This window comes from Narcine bancroftii, chromosome 3, assembly GCF_036971445.1.
Source record: "Narcine bancroftii isolate sNarBan1 chromosome 3, sNarBan1.hap1, whole genome shotgun sequence".
In the NCBI taxonomy this organism is placed as follows: Eukaryota; Metazoa; Chordata; class Chondrichthyes; order Torpediniformes; family Narcinidae; genus Narcine; species Narcine bancroftii.
This window is the reverse complement of record NC_091471.1, coordinates 89,365,073-89,381,694: the sequence shown is the minus strand read 5'-3', so window position 1 is coordinate 89,381,694 and position 16,622 is coordinate 89,365,073. Positions and strand designations below refer to the sequence as shown.

At 41.3% G+C, this 16,622-nt stretch overlaps 1 protein-coding gene across 2 annotated transcripts in view; it reads right to left on the bottom strand.

Annotated features, from left to right (window-relative positions):
* Window positions 1-12,016, bottom strand: part of ppwd1 (peptidylprolyl isomerase domain and WD repeat containing 1) — a 37,809-nt gene extending 25,793 nt beyond the window's left edge. For both annotated transcript variants that reach the window (XM_069924508.1, XM_069924509.1), the window contains exon 1: window positions 11,884-12,016. In XM_069924508.1, the coding sequence (XP_069780609.1) occupies window positions 11,884-11,998 (115 nt within the window). In that variant the 5' untranslated portion in view covers window positions 11,999-12,016. The remainder of the gene's footprint in view (window positions 1-11,883) is intronic.
* Window positions 12,017-16,622: the final 4,606 nt, after the last annotated feature.

Here is a 16,622-nt window from a genome sequence, read left to right as displayed (position 1 = left end):
AGGGATCGTCCAGTGAGGCTGTTTGGGTAAAATTGAGGGATGAAGGAGGCATGAGGGTGCTAATAGGGGTGCATTACAGACCACCAAATGGGCCAAGAAAATTAGAGGAACAAATTTGTAGAGAGATAACCCAAATGGGCCAAGAAAATTAGAGGAACAAATTTGTCTAAAGTTGAGGTTCTGGATTGGAGAAGAGCAAATTTCAAAGGAATAAGAAGGGATTTGGGGAGTATTGAGTGGGACAGGATATTTTCAGGTAAGGATGTAAATGAAAAATGGAGGATATTCAAAAAAGAAATTTTGGGGGGCGTGGCAAGATGGCGTAGGGAACAGACGTGCCTTCCAGACCTCTCCTGACTCTGATTTATTGTTTTGTCTTTAAGTGCCCGTTAAAGTTCTTTTAAAAGTTTATAAATAATAAAAGGTGCTGGATCAGTGCCTAGTGGTTTATATGCAAAAAAAAGGGTAAAAGAAAACATCAACAGACTGTTAAAAAACTACATTTTCCGAAATTGTCTGGGCCTGCTTGTTTACAAGAAGCCAGGACTCAGCGTAGAATGGATCCAGAAAAAGACATACAGAATTTGGCATTGAAACTCCGTTTTATACCGGTAAGGCTCTCTGAAGGTCGCATGCAGCAGTTTTCAGAACAAAGGGCTGGCCAAGTGCCAGTATTTCACTCAACGGCCACTGTGAGTGCTGTTACTGAGACTTTGACAGTTGAATCAGCTGGGGCGCCACCAGCTGGAGAGTTAAAGAGCTGTCATTCGACTGCTACAGTGGTGGCGCTGCAAAATGCATCTTCAATTACAACGGTTTTTCCAGACATTGATTCAGTGAAGATGATTGAAGAGATTTGGCTTAAAGATAATCCTGATCTTCAGTCTCCTGGCATTGCTGGGGGGACTTTGAGAGGGATTTTTATACGAAGTCAAACTGCTAGAAAATATACTAAATTAAGGGAAGAGACAGAAGATCCCGTGGTCTCTAAGGAACAGCAAGACCCCATTATGCCTGAATCTACTTCTGTTGAAATGTTTGTTAAGGATCTTGAAGATAAGATTGAGTCACTTAGCTAATTTTGTGAACCCGCTTATTTCCAAGATTAATGCGATGGCGGAAGCCATTAATGGAGCTTTTAAGCTTGAAACCATTGAAAGATTTGAAATGTGTGATCAAGGTTTAGTCGATGCACAGGATCAACTGCAAGATGAAAATAGAATAATTGATCCAAAATAAAAATTTAGCAAAAAAGGTTGATTATTTGGAGAATCAATCTAGACGGAATAACGTGAAAATTGTTGGTTTGCCAGAAGGCATAGAAGGACCAGATCCAAGAAATTTTTTTACTGAATGGATTCCACGAGTGTTAGGACAGGATAAATTCTCTGAAGGTTTAATACTGGAACGTGCTCATAGAGTTTTAAGAAAATCTTTTTCAGGACAGAATCCAAGACCTGTTCTGATCCGTTGTTTAAACTATTGTGACAGAGACAATTTTACGTACGGTTACTAGAAATGCCCAGCAAAATATATCTCCTTTGATGGTTCAGAATAATCCTGTTTTCTTCTATCAAGATTTGAGTCAAGAAATTATGTTTCAACGACACGAATTTAATTCTGTGAAAGAACGGTTGTGGAAAAAAAGACATAAGGCAGCATTCAGGTATTCTGCGGTACTGAAGATTTTTCAGGATGGAAATCAGCCAAAGTTCTTTGACAATCCTAAAGAGGTTATGGACTTTGCTCAGTCTCTACCAATCATGCAGTTTCAGGAATGATGTAGTCCTTTAAGGTCTCCAAAGAGAGTAGAGATGCAAGGTGGGATCCAGATTTTTAAAAGAAATGGAAGCAATGGTGTCCGAAGTGGTAAAATGGATTTAAAAAAATAAATCTTTTATCTTTTTTTTTTGAGAAGAGTTTAAATACTGATGATAGTTTAATGAAATGGGAGTTGGGAGAGGGAACTGGGTGGGCACTAGTTTCCAGAAGTCATCAGCTACCTGTGAGTTATCTCACACCCAATATTTTGGGGGAGTTACCACTTTGGGCGGTTTAAACAGGAGGAGATAGTCGTGACCTCCGACCAGTTTTTTTTTTCTTTTTAATTTTTGGGTTAAGAAGTGAAGGTTTTTTTTTAAATAAATAACTTTTTTTTTAAAACTCTTTGTTTTCTGATTGTAATTGAGAGGGAATTAGGAGGGTTTTTTTCTCTCTTTTTTTCTCTTTTTTTTGGGGGGTTTTTTCTCTTTTTTTTTCTCTTTTTTAAGAGGATGATATCACAGAAGATAATAAGTCAAAAATTGAGGATGTTGAATTAGATGAAGAGGAAGATGAGGGGAAAGGTGATAAGAATAAAAAGAAAAAAATCAAGTACAAATACATTGAGGGAGAAGAGTTTAATAAAATTAAGTTAATTTCGATAGAGAATTTTGAAGATTATATAAATGAAGAATATGGAGAACTTTATAAGAGTTTGAACTTTTTTTTCTTTTTTTTATACAAGGGGAGGGGAAGGGAATAAAAAGGTTATCTGATTGTTTTTCTAAGGGATGTTTTTGTTCTCTCGAATTATAAAGGAAACTTGGTATTAATGGAAATTCTGTATGTATTATTAATTATGATTTTTTGTATAACAGATATGTGGTTGATATATGATTTTAATATTTGAACTTAGTTTTAAAGTGGATTTCATTTGTTAAATACATGTATTATGTTTGATTTAAATATATGTTTAAGGGTATTATTTTAGTATTGATATTTTTTTTGTTGTTAGTAATTTTTTTTGTTGTTAAGTTTTATCCTTTTTTTGTAAGTGGGGTTTTTTCTATTTTATTTACATTGTTAATTAATTCTTCACTCTTTATTTTGGGGGGAGGGTTGGACTAATTTTAAATTAGACGATTAATGTTGTGTTATAATTATTGGGGGGGTTCATTTGTGTAGTTTAATGATGTAGTATTCTAATTTTTATTCTTACTTTTTATTATTTTTTTTTAATGTAATTTTTATTTTATTTATGTCATAAAATTTTAAATAAAGTTTAAAAAAAAGAAATGTTGAGGGTACAGAGTAGATATGCCCCAGTGAGGATCAAAGGAAAGGCTGGAAGTCATAGGGAGGCTTGGTTTTCGAGGAATTTGGAAATTTGGTCAGGAGAAAAAGGGAGAGGTATAAAGAGCAGGGAGCTGAGAATTTGAAGGAGGACTACAAGGAGTGTAGAAGGAATCTTAAGAAAGAAATTAGAAAGGCCAAAAAAAGGCATGAAGAGGCTTTGGCAGACAGAGTAAAAATAAATCCAAAGGGTTTCTATAGGTACATTAAAAGTAAAAGATTAGTGAGGGATAAAATTGGACCCCTTGTGGATAGCGAGGGTAGGCTGAGTGAGAAGTCAGAGGAAATGGGGGAAATTTTGAATGATTTCTTTGCCTCGGTATTCACTAGGGAAAGTAATATTGAACCAGTTGAAGTAAAGAAAAATAGTGGGGAGGTCATGAAGCATATAAGGATAACCGAGGAGGTAGTGATGGCTGTGTTAAAAATGATAAAGGTGGATAAATCTCCGGGACCGGACAAAATATTCCCAAGGACACTCAGGGAGGCTTGTGGACAGATAGTGGGGCCATAACAGAGATATTTAGGATGTCACTGGCCATGGGGGTGGTGCCAAAGGATTGGAGGGTTGCGCATGTGGTTCCGCTGTTTAAGAAAGGGTCCAAATGTAAACCTGAGAATTATAGGCCCGTGAGTCTGATGTCTGTGGTGGGCAAGTTGTTGGAAAGTGTTTTGAGGGATGGTATTTACAAATATTTGGAAGTACAGGGATTGATAGGGAGTAATCAGCATGGTTTTGTCAGGGATAGATCATGCTTGACAAACCTGAGTATTTTGAGGGGGTTACAAAAAAGGTTGATGAAGGGAAAGCTGTGGATGTTGTCTATTTAGACTTTAGTAAAGCTTTTGAAAAAGTTCCCCACAGGAGGTTTGGAAAAAACGTGGAGGCATTAGGTATAAATGAGGAGGTAGTGAAATGGATTCAGCAGTGGTTGGATGGGAGGTGTCAGAGAGTAGTGGTAGAAAATTGTTTGTCCAATTGGAGGCTGGTGACTAGTGGAGTTCCTCAGGGATCGGTCCTGTGTCCATTATTGTTTGTTATATATATTAACGATCTGGAAGTAGGGGTGGAGAATTGGATAAGCAAGTTTGCAGATGATACAAAGATAGGTGGTGTTGTGGACAGTGAGGTAGATTACCGTAGATTAAAAGGCTATTGAGATGTGCAGAGCAACAAAGGAATTTAGGAGTGATGGTAAATAGTATCCTCAAGGCTGATACTCAGGTAGATGGTGTGGTGAAGAAGGCATTTGGAATGTTGGCCTTCATAAATCAGAGTATTGAATTCAAGAGTAGGGAGGTTATGATGAAATTGTACAAGGCATTGGTGAGGCCAAATTTGGAGTATTGTGTACAGTTTTGGTCACCAAATTATAGGAAAGATATAAACAAAATAGAGAGAGTACAGAGAAGGTTCACAAGAATGTTGACAGGATTTCAAGGTTTGAGTTACAGGGAAAGGTTGTGCAGACTAGGGCTTTTTTCTCTGGAGCGTAGAAGATTGAGGGGGGGACTTGATAGAGGTGTTTAAGATTTTAAAAGGGACAGACAGAGTAAATGTGGATAGACTTTTCAATTAAGAATGGGGAAGATTCAAACTAGAGGGCATGGTTTAAGATTGAAGAGGGAAAATTATAAGGGGAACATGAGGGGAAATTTCTTTACGCAAAGGGTGGTAGGGATGTGAAATGAGCTTCTGGCAGACGTGGTTGAGGCGGGATCATTGGTTACATTTAAGGATAGACTGGATAGTTACATGGATAGGAGAGGACTGGAGGGGTATGGACTGGGTGCTGGTCAGTCGGACTAGGAGGGTGGGGATTTGTTACAGCATGGACTAGTAGGGCCGGGCGAACTGGCCTGTTCTGTGCTGTAAGTGGTTATATGACTCACTAACTCAGAGGATCTTTTCTGGACCCAAAACACCAACGGCATCGTGAAGAAAGCACAACAGCACCTCCACTTCCTCTGGAGTTTGCAGAGGTGTAGTATGACATTGGACACCCTGGAAAATTTCTACAGATGTGTGGTAGAAGGTGTGCTGACTGGCTGCATTCTGGCCTGGTATGGGGAGACCAATATCCCACGTGCAAAGCCCTGCAAAAAGTAGTGGACGCAACCCAGGACATCAAGGCAAACCCCCTTTCCACCACCGAGAACATCTATGGAGAATGCTGCCATCAAAGAGGAGCAGTAATCATCAAGGATGCACACAACCCAGCATGCACTCTGTCCTCACTGCTACCATCAGGAAATAGGTGCCACAAGATTCACACCACTAGGTTCAGGAACAGATGCTACCGCTCCACCATCAGACCCCTCAACAAACTCAATCAGGGACTCAATCTTGGACTTACTTTTGCTCTTTTTTTGCCTTCTCTGTATTGCAGTTGTTTATATTTGTTTACTTGTTTATATGTACATTGTGGAGAGTTTTTGTTTGCACTACTGACAAGTGGTAATTCTGCCTGGTCCACAGGTAAAATAATCTCAGGGTTGTATGTGATGTTATTTATATACTCAGACAATAAATCTGAACTTGGAGGTAGGGTGTGGGAAGAGATAACATTAATAGGCTTTTAAAAAAAATTTCTTCCAAACAAACATGTTCCTCATGCAAATGGATTAAAAGTGGATAAATTAGAAGCTGACTGTTTTAACCAAATCTTCAAGAAATCACAAAAGGAATCCAATTTAAAAGGTAAACTTTTTTGATTCTGCAAAAGTAAGATCAGCTTGAGGATTGCAGAAAAATAGCTACTTTTTAAAAAAAATGCACTGTTCTGTCCTTTTAATGTTGTTTTCCATTAACTCAACTTCTAAAATATTTCAACAGAATTCTCCTCTATGTTTCTTTAACAAGTGTTCTAGTCTAAGCTGATTTAGTTATAACCACTAGTTCTTCAAAACAATTCCTTCACAAGCTTTTAGTTAGTTCTCAATCTCTTTTTTTGACTCAACAACAAAAATTTCAAAACAGTATCATTATTGTCTCAATCAAGCAATGCTCCAAAAAGATCTACTCATTCTGGCTTAATACAGTAAAATCTCTGGTATCTGGCACCTATGGGGATGGGTAGATGCTGAACAAGTGTAGTTTCTGGTTGCTTGAGACTTACTCTTACAATGCCTAACTTCTTCTTTGGCTTGGCTTCGTGGACGAAAATTTATGGAGGGGGTAAATTTATGGAGGGGGCTGGTAGTCATGGTGGGGAGCTGGCTGATGGAGGACCTCAGTTTTCTTCAGGCTGACCTCCAGGCCAAACATTTTGGCAGTTTCCACAAAACAGGACATCAAGCGCTGAAGAGCTAGCTCTGGATGGGCAACTAAAGCAGCATCATCTGCAAAGAGTAGTTCACGGACAAGTTGCTCTTGTGTCTTGGTGTGAGCTTGCAGGCGCCTCAGATTGAAGAGACTGCCATCCGTGCGGTACCGGATGTAAACAGCGTCTTCATTGTTGAGGTCTTTCATGGCTTGGTTCAGCATCATGCTGAAGAAGATTGAAAAGAGGGTTGGTGCGAGAACACAGCCTTGCTTCACGCCATTGTTAATGGAGAAGGGTTCAGAGAGCTCATTGCTGTATCTGACCTGACCTTGTTGGTTTTCGTGCAGTTGGATAATCATGCTGAGGAACTTTGGGGGGCATCCGATGCGCTCTAGTATTTGCCAAAGCCCTTTCCTGCTCACGGTGTCGAAGGCTTTGGTGAGGTCAACAAATTTGATGTAGAGTCCTTTGTTTTGTTCTCTGCACTTTTCTTGGAGCTGTCTGAGGGCAAAGACCATGTCAGTAGTTCCTCTGTTTGCGCGAAAGCCGTACTGTGACTCTGGGAGAATATTCTCGGCGACACTGGGTATTATTCTATTTAGGAGAATCCTAGTGAAGATTTTGCCTGCAATGGAGAGCAGTGTGATTCCCCTGTAGTTAGCCTAACTAATACACCTGCATTAATAATAATGTTATGAGACAAGAGGACCCCAAAACCCAGCAGCAATTCACCAAGACAAATGGTTACTTAAACAAAAGTTGCTTTTAATTATCTTTAAACATAAAAACAGAATCACACTTTAACTTAACTAAACTAACTTAACCCCCTTCTAATTCTAAGCGCACGTATATGTAATGTGTGTGTAAGTTCAGAAAAGTTCTTTGGTTTACAGTCCAATCTCACTTCTCATTCCTTCAAGTTCACTGACTGCAGGCAATTCTTATACTGTGCACAGAATTTAACATTTGTCAAGTTCACCAGACTTTGGTGCTTAAAAGGTAAATGGTTACTGCTCAGGAAGATTCTTGTCAGTTTTCAGAGAGAGATTGGTTGTTCCAGGTCATCCACAACTGATCAGCCATTCCAGTGTCTTGCTGGCAAAACTTGCCCCCTCAGGGTTCTCCAGATGATAACCTCTTTCTTTCAGGACACCAAAGAGTGCCTTTTTGTTTCTCTTATTCCAAGTGAAACAGACAGCCAGTCCTCTCCTCTTGCATGAACCACAAGGGCTTTCACCAGGCCGTCTTCCAAAATGGGGCTTTCCACAACCTTGCCAGTTTGTCCTGTTCCAGTCCCAGCTGCCTCAGCTGGTTGTAACACTGGAGAATGAGCTGTCTCTCTCACTCTCACTCTGAGAGAAAGCCTGTTTGACTCTCTCTGCTTGCAAAACCACATTAGAACAGCAAGCTCTACTCCAGACAGAAGGTAGCTCTGACAAGATCTTTCATCTGTTGCCTTTTGTAAACAACAATCAATTAGTTAAGTCTCTTGAGCTCTCTCCAAAGCTCTTGCAAAAGCTGTGGAGCCAATATATCTTGGATTAGCAGATCTCCAGTATTTCAAATAAGATCTCTTTGGAAGTGTTTGTATGTAACCTACTCTAACAAACCTTTCCCAATTTATCTCCCAAAAACATATCTCTATACTCTGTCACAATAAGCAGTTTAGAAAGACAAAATACTATACTGTACATACACTGAACAAACTTTACTGACATGAATATATAAACCTCAAAACATTTTACTTTATTTTCCAGTCATATTCTTTGACAACATTTAACCATTGCTGCATCCGTCGGTTCCTTCCCCTCCACAGAGCTACCAGATACCAGGGGTTTTGCAATACAAGTTCTCCTATTATCATGGCATTAATCATTTAGCCCTGACAGGAGTCAGTCTCTATCTCAAAAGTTGAAAGATTCCTTTTATGGTCATGTAACATTAAAACTGTAGTATACATTTTAACTTTTGTCTGCCATAAGGCAAACAGAGTTACCATGAGCACTGACCAGAACTCCTAACAATAGGAGAAAGAGAAGTCATCTTCCTTATCCTTGACTCACAAATGTCCAACCATTTAAATTTATTTGGATGAGAAAAAAAGCCTTGGAGCTTTTTATATGGAGATATGAGCAAATGAGATTGTGCACAAGTAACAGCATCAAATTCTAATATTTAAGGCCCCAGTCACAACCAACATCAGAAATAGGCAATTATAGGAAGAGAATGCCAGGTGAAAAAATTCAAAATTTCCTTAAAGGAGTTGTTCTCAACCTTTTTCTTTCCACTTACATACCACTTTAAGTAACCTCTATGCCGTAGGTGCTCTGTGATTAGTCAGATGGTATGTAAGTGGAAAGAAAAAGTTTGAAAACCACTGCTTTAATTGTACCTAATTGACTTATGTGAACCATTTCATAACTCTAAAGGAAATGGGCCAAAGACAATTTTTCTCATGCAAAATATTTCAATAACAATTGGGTCTAGAGCAGTAACTCTCACACTTTTTCTTTCCACCTACATACTACCTTAAGCAATCCCCTACTACTCACAGAGCACCGATGGCATAGGCATCACTTAAAGTGTTATGTGAGTGGAGAAAGGTTGAGAATCACTGCCTTAAAGAAATGCAATATTCTTATAGATTCCAGGGAATCTTTAGATCATAGCTATTCAAAACGTAAAATCATCTCGGAAGATATTGAGAAAATAACAAGGCTATGCATCAGGAGTACATAGATGCCGAGATGGAGAGTTTTGAAAGAGGAGACTTAATAAGGATTCCTTCATTAACAATAGAGGTGCAGAGAGGTTGAATCTCTAGAATTCTCAACCTCAGGGTTGTGGAAGCTAGATTATTTGAAGTATTTAAGGTAAAGATGGACACACTTTTGAAAGGGAATAAAGTGTTGTGAGAAACTGGCACAGCAGAATAGATGCTAGCATAGATCAGCCATTGAATGGGAGGCTGCCTATACTTTTTTTAAAAAAACATTCAGCATCTAGTAGAAGCACAGCAACCCAAAAAAGACCACCTGCCAGACAACTCCCAACCTGTCTAAAGGAGAGCCTGACATTCCCACAATAGACTCATTACTCACTTTAGAGCCCACAAAACCACAGAGAAAGCAAGTCACCCTCAATCCCAAGAATCATTGAAAAGAAAAAGTAGGCAAGGGTAACAAGTGTCCACATTTTCCTTCTTTCTTCCATGAATAGACTGTCATAACAACCAAAAACCTATGTAAAAAAAAAAACTTTAGCTAGAGAGTGGTAAATCTGATGTCACCAACAGCTGAAAGCCAAGTCATTGGCTATACATGCATTTAAAGATGAGGTTGATAAATTGTTGATTAGTAGGGATGTCAAGGATTATGAGGAAAAGACAGGAGAATGGCATTGAGAGGTCAAATGGCAAAGCAAACTCAATGGGCAAAGTAGCCTATTCTGCTCTAACATCTTAGGTTGAATCTCAGCAGGTTGAGCAGCATCAGTATACAAAAAAAGTCAACATTTTAGGTCAGAATTCCTCAAGATTTTATTTTTCTTCCAGTGATGTTGCTCAATCCGCCGAGTTCTTAGGTAGATTGTTTCTCGTTCCAGATTCCATCTGCTGTCTATCCTGTGCTCCCAGTTTACTACCCCACTGTGTATCTTAGTAGGCCATTTCAAGTCAGGCCTCCACCTTGAGACTGGCTATGAAGCGAATGGAAAAATGTGAACTTACTTTCAGACAGCAGTCCTAAAAGGTTCCTCCAGCATCTCATTCATATCCAGAAGCACCTCATAGCGCCCTCCAGATCAGATGGAGCAACTAGTGCCGTAGTGCCATCCGTCATAAATGTGTGGCAAAGTAATGGCCATCTTCCCTACCCATAATTCCCCCACTCAGCTGAAACTGCTCTATGGTTCCCAGAACAGTTCCAGCTGCGTGGGGAATTATGAATAGAGAAGATGGCCATTGCTCTGCCACGTTTTGAGCCGCAGAGAGCGGTCCTGAAAGCCAAAGCGGCCCGGTGTGGCAGTCCCAGCCCACAAAGGCCGCACCATGATGGCTCCCACTGCCCCACCGCCCCCGTCCAACAGCTTCCGCTACCCCAACTGTCCTAAATGCCCCGTGTTGGACTCTGGCTTTAATTTATTTACTCTTAATTTAGTCTATGTGTGAACTGAGTCCAGCGCGTTCGTTGAATGAAGTGATAGGAGAAGGTATTCGGTTCAACAGTCAGTTTATTACACCACACAGCACAGCACAAGAATAAAACTTAACAGAGCTCTGGGTCAGTCTGTTAGTTCATAGGTCACCTGCCAGTGAGCTACTCCCCGAGACTGACCCCTATTGTCCAGTTGGCACAGTTTATATAGGTCAATCTTATCACACAGAACAAAAGTTGTTTTCCCTGCTAGATCTTTTTGCATAAGGGTTATCACAAGTCATCTCCTGTTTTGCAGATTTCTGGGGTGTAGCATTCCCATGTTAATCCTCCAGGCCAGACTATCCTGTTGTTTAGATCTGAAATTAATTCATCCCCAGATATTTCTAATCACCATTCGGTCCCTGTCTGGCCAATTTCTGCTGTTCTCTTTAACACCTCCTCGTGCCTTAATCTTCCTCCTAGACTGGTTTTCCATTCCCTTTGATTCTTGCGGGCCATTCTTTGTTCTGATCTGGCCTGTGTCTCCTGTGCTACTTCCCACCTCCTTCAGTTGAGCATTCCTCCTAAATCGTTTTATGCATATCCTCTCCCTGTATCTTGGGAGCAGCCAATTTTGTTCAGCCAACTTTGCTCCATGCTGTGACAGCCACTTAGCCACATTCCTCTTTCCCTGACTCATGCAGTACAAATAAACTTATTGATTAATCATTTATTTCATACTGTTTTAACCCCTAGATTCCAACACCCGCCAGTCTCCAACTTGAAGGGAAAGGGGAGATGGGTCACCGGCTGACAGCATCATCAGCCCGCCCCTAAACAGCATGACTGTGCATTCATATTGATCAGTGAAGGGCTGCGCTGCAGAGATTATCCCTCTCGGAGAAGAGGGGTTGGAATATGCGGCTCAGAGACTGCCTCCACACTCAGAAAGGCAGTTTTGGTGGAGTTTCCCCGCCTTTACATCTCAACTTTTCTGCTGTCTTAAATGGCCTAACGGAATGCCGAGTTTGAAGAAGCCTCCCCCCTCTCAACCCGAAAATGTTGACCATTCTTTTTGTCCCACTCATGCGGCTCAACCCGCTGAGCTCTTCTAATTGTTAAATCTCTGGGTTACAGTAAATCGTGTGTGTGAACAAAAATATTCCCGGCACCATCCTTCCGCCGCTATCCGCCTAGTCCCCCGACTGGGCGTAAAAGATTCACAGGAGAGGTGGAGAATGCCCTTGAACAGAATCCGACTCATCTCGATCACTTATCACAAACGCTTGGAGCAACTGCAGGTATGTTCCACCTTCACGCATCCGCGGGTGAAGGCGGGCCCCGACCGCCGTCAACCTGCTCATTACCTTTCCTTTTCTTTACGCGGAGGGCTTGGGAAGGAAGCGGCCCGACCCATTCCTCGTCCTCCGGCTCACTCTCCTCTGGAGACGACCCTCGCTTTTTCTTGGTGGGAGCCGCCATGTCGTGACGACGTTTTAACCTCTGACCCCGAGTGCGATTGGCCTTGAGACGTGAACGTGGTCCGAGGAGAAGGCATCGTCAGCATCACGCGACGCTGGGCGGGGAGGTGGTGCAGGTCGGGCTGCAGCTTTCCAGGGCGAGTGGCGTTTGACGTGGGCATGGTGCTGGAATTCTGTCAATTACCTTTGGTTAAGTTAAAAATCTGCCTCATTTCCAGGTTGTGCGGGTCCCTGGATGGCGGTGAGGGAGGAACAAGTACTACACTTCCTACGGTTGCTGGGGGTGTGGAAGGATGATATTCCAGTCCTTTGAAACGTCGACAAGTCTTTTACTCCCTCTGATGCTGCTGAGTTCCTCCAGTAGATTTCTTTTTGCTGAAGATACCAGTATCTGCAGTCTGTCTGTGTCTACTTGTTTGTGTTTGAGAGTGAAGGAATAAATTGGGAAACAGAACCTCGAAGATAGTGCAGTACCATGAAGTGTCGGAATAGGAGAATAGATTGAATGAGGGCGTGTGTTCTGCAGTTGCTACTGAATCGAAACCTATGCAAGAAGTTGCAAGGAAACCAGAGAAAGAGAAGGACCCTTGAAACCACAGGGACAATCTGCTTGGAGGCAGGAAATAAAGTTAAAATCTTAAATCAATACTTCTCGCTGGCATTGATTAAAGAGAAAGACATTGTAGATGAAGAATTCAGAATATGGAACGTTTTCATTAAAAACGAGGTATTTTTAACGACTGGCTGAAATGGGTACTCTGATGCAGACAAAAAGAATGAGTGGGATACCTAAAATTGGGGTATTTAATGATTTTTGTGATTCTGTTGAATCAATTTGATTGAATTTTTCAGAGATAATAGAATACATTGATTAAAACACTGGATGGTGTTTACAAGGCATTGACAAAGCCGTTGTTCAAAGGTTTAAGTCTGAAGAATTGTGGACAACTTGGTTGGCATAGATAAGTTGGGTTGAAGGACCTGTTTCTCTAAGTTGGTGAATTGAATCCAAATTTTTTTGATGATAGGAGATAAAGTGTGATGGTGGAGGATATTTTTGTGATTGGAAGTCTGTGATTAATGGTTAACAAGGTTCAGGGCAAAGACCCTTACAGTTCACTGTACATGAATGTATGAGATAGGATTAGTAAATTCCCAGATGACTCATGAAAATTGATGATAAGGATAGTCTATGGCACATTGAAGTAAACTACAAAAGTCTGATTTACTGTGTTTGAAGTAAAAACACAATGCTGGAGAAACTCAGCAGATCTAACTGAACTTTATCTCTTTCTCTCTCTTTGGCTTGGCTTCGCGGACGAAGATTTATGGAGGGGTAATGTCCACGTCACCTGCAGGCTCGTTTGTGGCTGACAAGTCCAATGCGGGACAGGCAGACACGGCTGCAGTGGTTGCAAGGGAAAATTGGTTGGTTGGGGTTGGGTGTTGGGTTTTTCCTCCTTTGTCTTTTGTCAGTGAGGTGGGCTCTGCGGTCTTCTTCAAAGGAGGTTGCTGCCCGCCAAACTGTGAGGCGCCAAGATGCACGGTTTGAGGCGATATCAGCCCACTGGTGGTGGTCAATGTGGCAGGCACCAAGAGATTTCTTTAGGCAGTCCTTGTACCTCTTCTTTGGTGCACCTCTGTCACGGTGGCCAGTGGAGAGCTCGCCATATAACACGATTTTGGGAAGGCGATGGTCCTCCATTCTGTTGACCTACCCAGCGCAGTTGGATCTTCAGCAGCGTGGATTCGATGCTGTCGGCCTCTGCCATCTCGAGTACTTTAATGTTAGGGACTTTATCTTTCTTCTTTCTATCTTTGGCTTGGCTTCGCGGACGAAGATTTATGGAGGGGGTAAAAAGTCCACGTCAGCTGCAGGCTCATTTGTGGCTGACAAGTCCGATGCGGGACAGGCAGACACGATTGCAGCGGTTGCAGGGGAAAATTGGTTGGTTGGGGTTGGGTGTTGGGTTTTTCCTCCTTTGCCTTTTGTCAGTGAGGTGGGCTCTGCGGTCTTCTTCAAAGAAGGTTGCTGCCCGCCAAACTGTGAGGCGCCAAGATGCACGGTTTGAGGCGTTATCAGCCCACTGGTGGTGGTCAATGTGGCAGGCACCAAGAGATTTCTTTAGGCAGTCCTTGTACCTTTTCTTTGTGCACCTCTGTCACGGTGGCCAGTGGAGAGCTCGCCATATAACATGATCTTGGGAAGGCGATGGTCCTCCATTCTGGAGACGTGACCCATACAGCGCAGCTGGATATTCAGCAGCGTGGACTCGATGCTGTCGACCTCTGCCATCTCGAGTACTTCGACGTTAGGGATGTAAGCGCTCCAATGGATGTTGAGGATGGAGCGGAGACAACGCTGGTGGAAGCGTTCTAGGAGCCGTAGGTGGTGCCGGTAGAGGACCCATGATTCGGAGCCGAACAGGAGTGTGGGTATGACAACGGCTCTGTATACGCTTATCTTTTTGAGGTTTTTCAGTTGGTTGTTTTTCCAGACTCTTTTGTGTAGTCTTCCAAAGGCGCTATTTGCCTTGGCGAGTCTGTTGTTTATCTCATCGTCGATCCTTACTTTATATAGCCAAGATAAAGATACATAACCAATGTTTCAGGCTTGAGCCCTTCAAGGTATGACGGGGAATTTAATTTTGATAAATGCAAAGTGGGAAAAATAATGAGAGTAGAACATACAGCAAATGATAGGACATATTGAGCATTGAGGAATAAAGGTACTTGTGTGTGCAAGTGCAAGAATCCCTGAAGGTGGCAGCACAGGTTCATAATGTGGTAAATACAGCATTTGGCTTCATGTACTGAGGCACAGAATATTAGAGTTAGGCTATAAATGGGTGCAGATGTATAAATTGCTGTAAAGGGAGGATGCAGAAGAGATGTTTAGGAGGCAGAGTAGATCTTGCTTGGGAAGAATCATTTAAATTATGTGGATTTTATTGAGACAGGATTTTATTGGTGCAAAAGAGCTGAAAGGGGACCTGATAGAGGCATACAAAATTATGAGGGGCATAGAGTAGACGGGGAAATTCTTCCCCATAAAAGAGGTACCTAAAACTAGAAGGCATAAGCTTAAGTAAGGCAAGCTGGGATCTGAAGAGGAATTTTTCACCCAAGGTTATTAAAATCTGGAATGCACTGCCTAAGGGCTGATTGAGCCAGGTACTGTCACAATATTGAATAAGTATCAAGATAAGTACTTGAATTGCCAAGGCATTCAAGGCTATGGGTTGAATATTGATAAATAGGATTAGTCTGGATAGATACTTGATGACGCATTAATGAACATCGGCATGTTTCTTTGTTAAATAGCTCTAAGAAGAAGCTACATTTTACCATAATATCCCAACTCCTAAACTCTGTACTTTGATTTATGAAAATCAGTATGACAAAAGCTCTCTTTACAACCCTATTGACCTGTGACACTACTTTCACACAAATGTATATCTGTTGTTATGATCCCAGAGGACCCAAAAATCCAGCAGCAATAGATAGTCACCAAGACCAATCTTTCCCATTCTCCAGACAATAAATCCTCATCATAATTTTAAGAGTAGAATGAAATTTTTCCAAAGCTCCCTGAGTTTCAGGATGGTATGCAGATGAAGTGATCTGTTTTATTCCCAACTCATAAATCAACTGCTGAAACAACCCAGATATTAAGTTAGATCCTTGATCACTCTGGATCTCTTTAGGCAATCCAAAAACTGAAAATTCTTTCCAGAACTTTTACCACCATTTTGGCTTTAATATTCCTTAATGGTATAGCCTCTGGAAATCTTGATGCTGTACACATAATTGTTAATAAGTACTGAATCCCAGACTTAGTTTTCGGCAGGGGACCTACACAATTCACAATAACCCGAGTGAAAGGTTCCCTAACAACAGGAATAGGTTACAATGGAGCTACTAGAGGACCTTGATTAGGTTTCCCTACAACCTGACAAAAGTGACATGTCTGGCACCAATTTACAACCTCCTTCCTCAAGCCAGGCCAGAAAAATTGTTTCAAAATCTTATTCATGGTTTTCTTTACACCAAGATGACCACCCAAAGGTGCACTGTGGGCTAGATTTAAAATTTCATTCCGGTAATTTCTAGGAACAACCTCATGATGAATCAAATCCCCCCCCCCCCGCCTTCTTCATTAACAGGAATAAGAAGAGGTTGTCATTTTTCTCATCAACAATTCACCTTTCAAGTAATATTCACAAGCCATTTCTTTAATATCTTGTTCACTTACTGCTTTGTCCCTTAAGTCAATAAGATCTGTTTTCTGTTGCTCAATTAACTCTTTCCTTGACAAAGAGAAATCTTTACTCTCACAATTACCCTGCTCTTTCAAATCTATTTCAGAAGCACTGGGCAAGTCTCTATCAACTGGATCTTTTTCAGCTCTCATCATTTTCTAAGACAAAGACCTTGTTACAGCACATGCAGGATATGTCTCACAATCCTCTTCAACCTCATCCTCACTAGGCCAATTTGTTAATCTCAAAACTGACCCAACTTTATCCTCTGCCAAATCAGTCCCTAATAAAAATGAGACACCCTCTATGGGTAACTTTGATATTACTCCTACCACAACAGATCCTTTAACTAATTCTGAATTC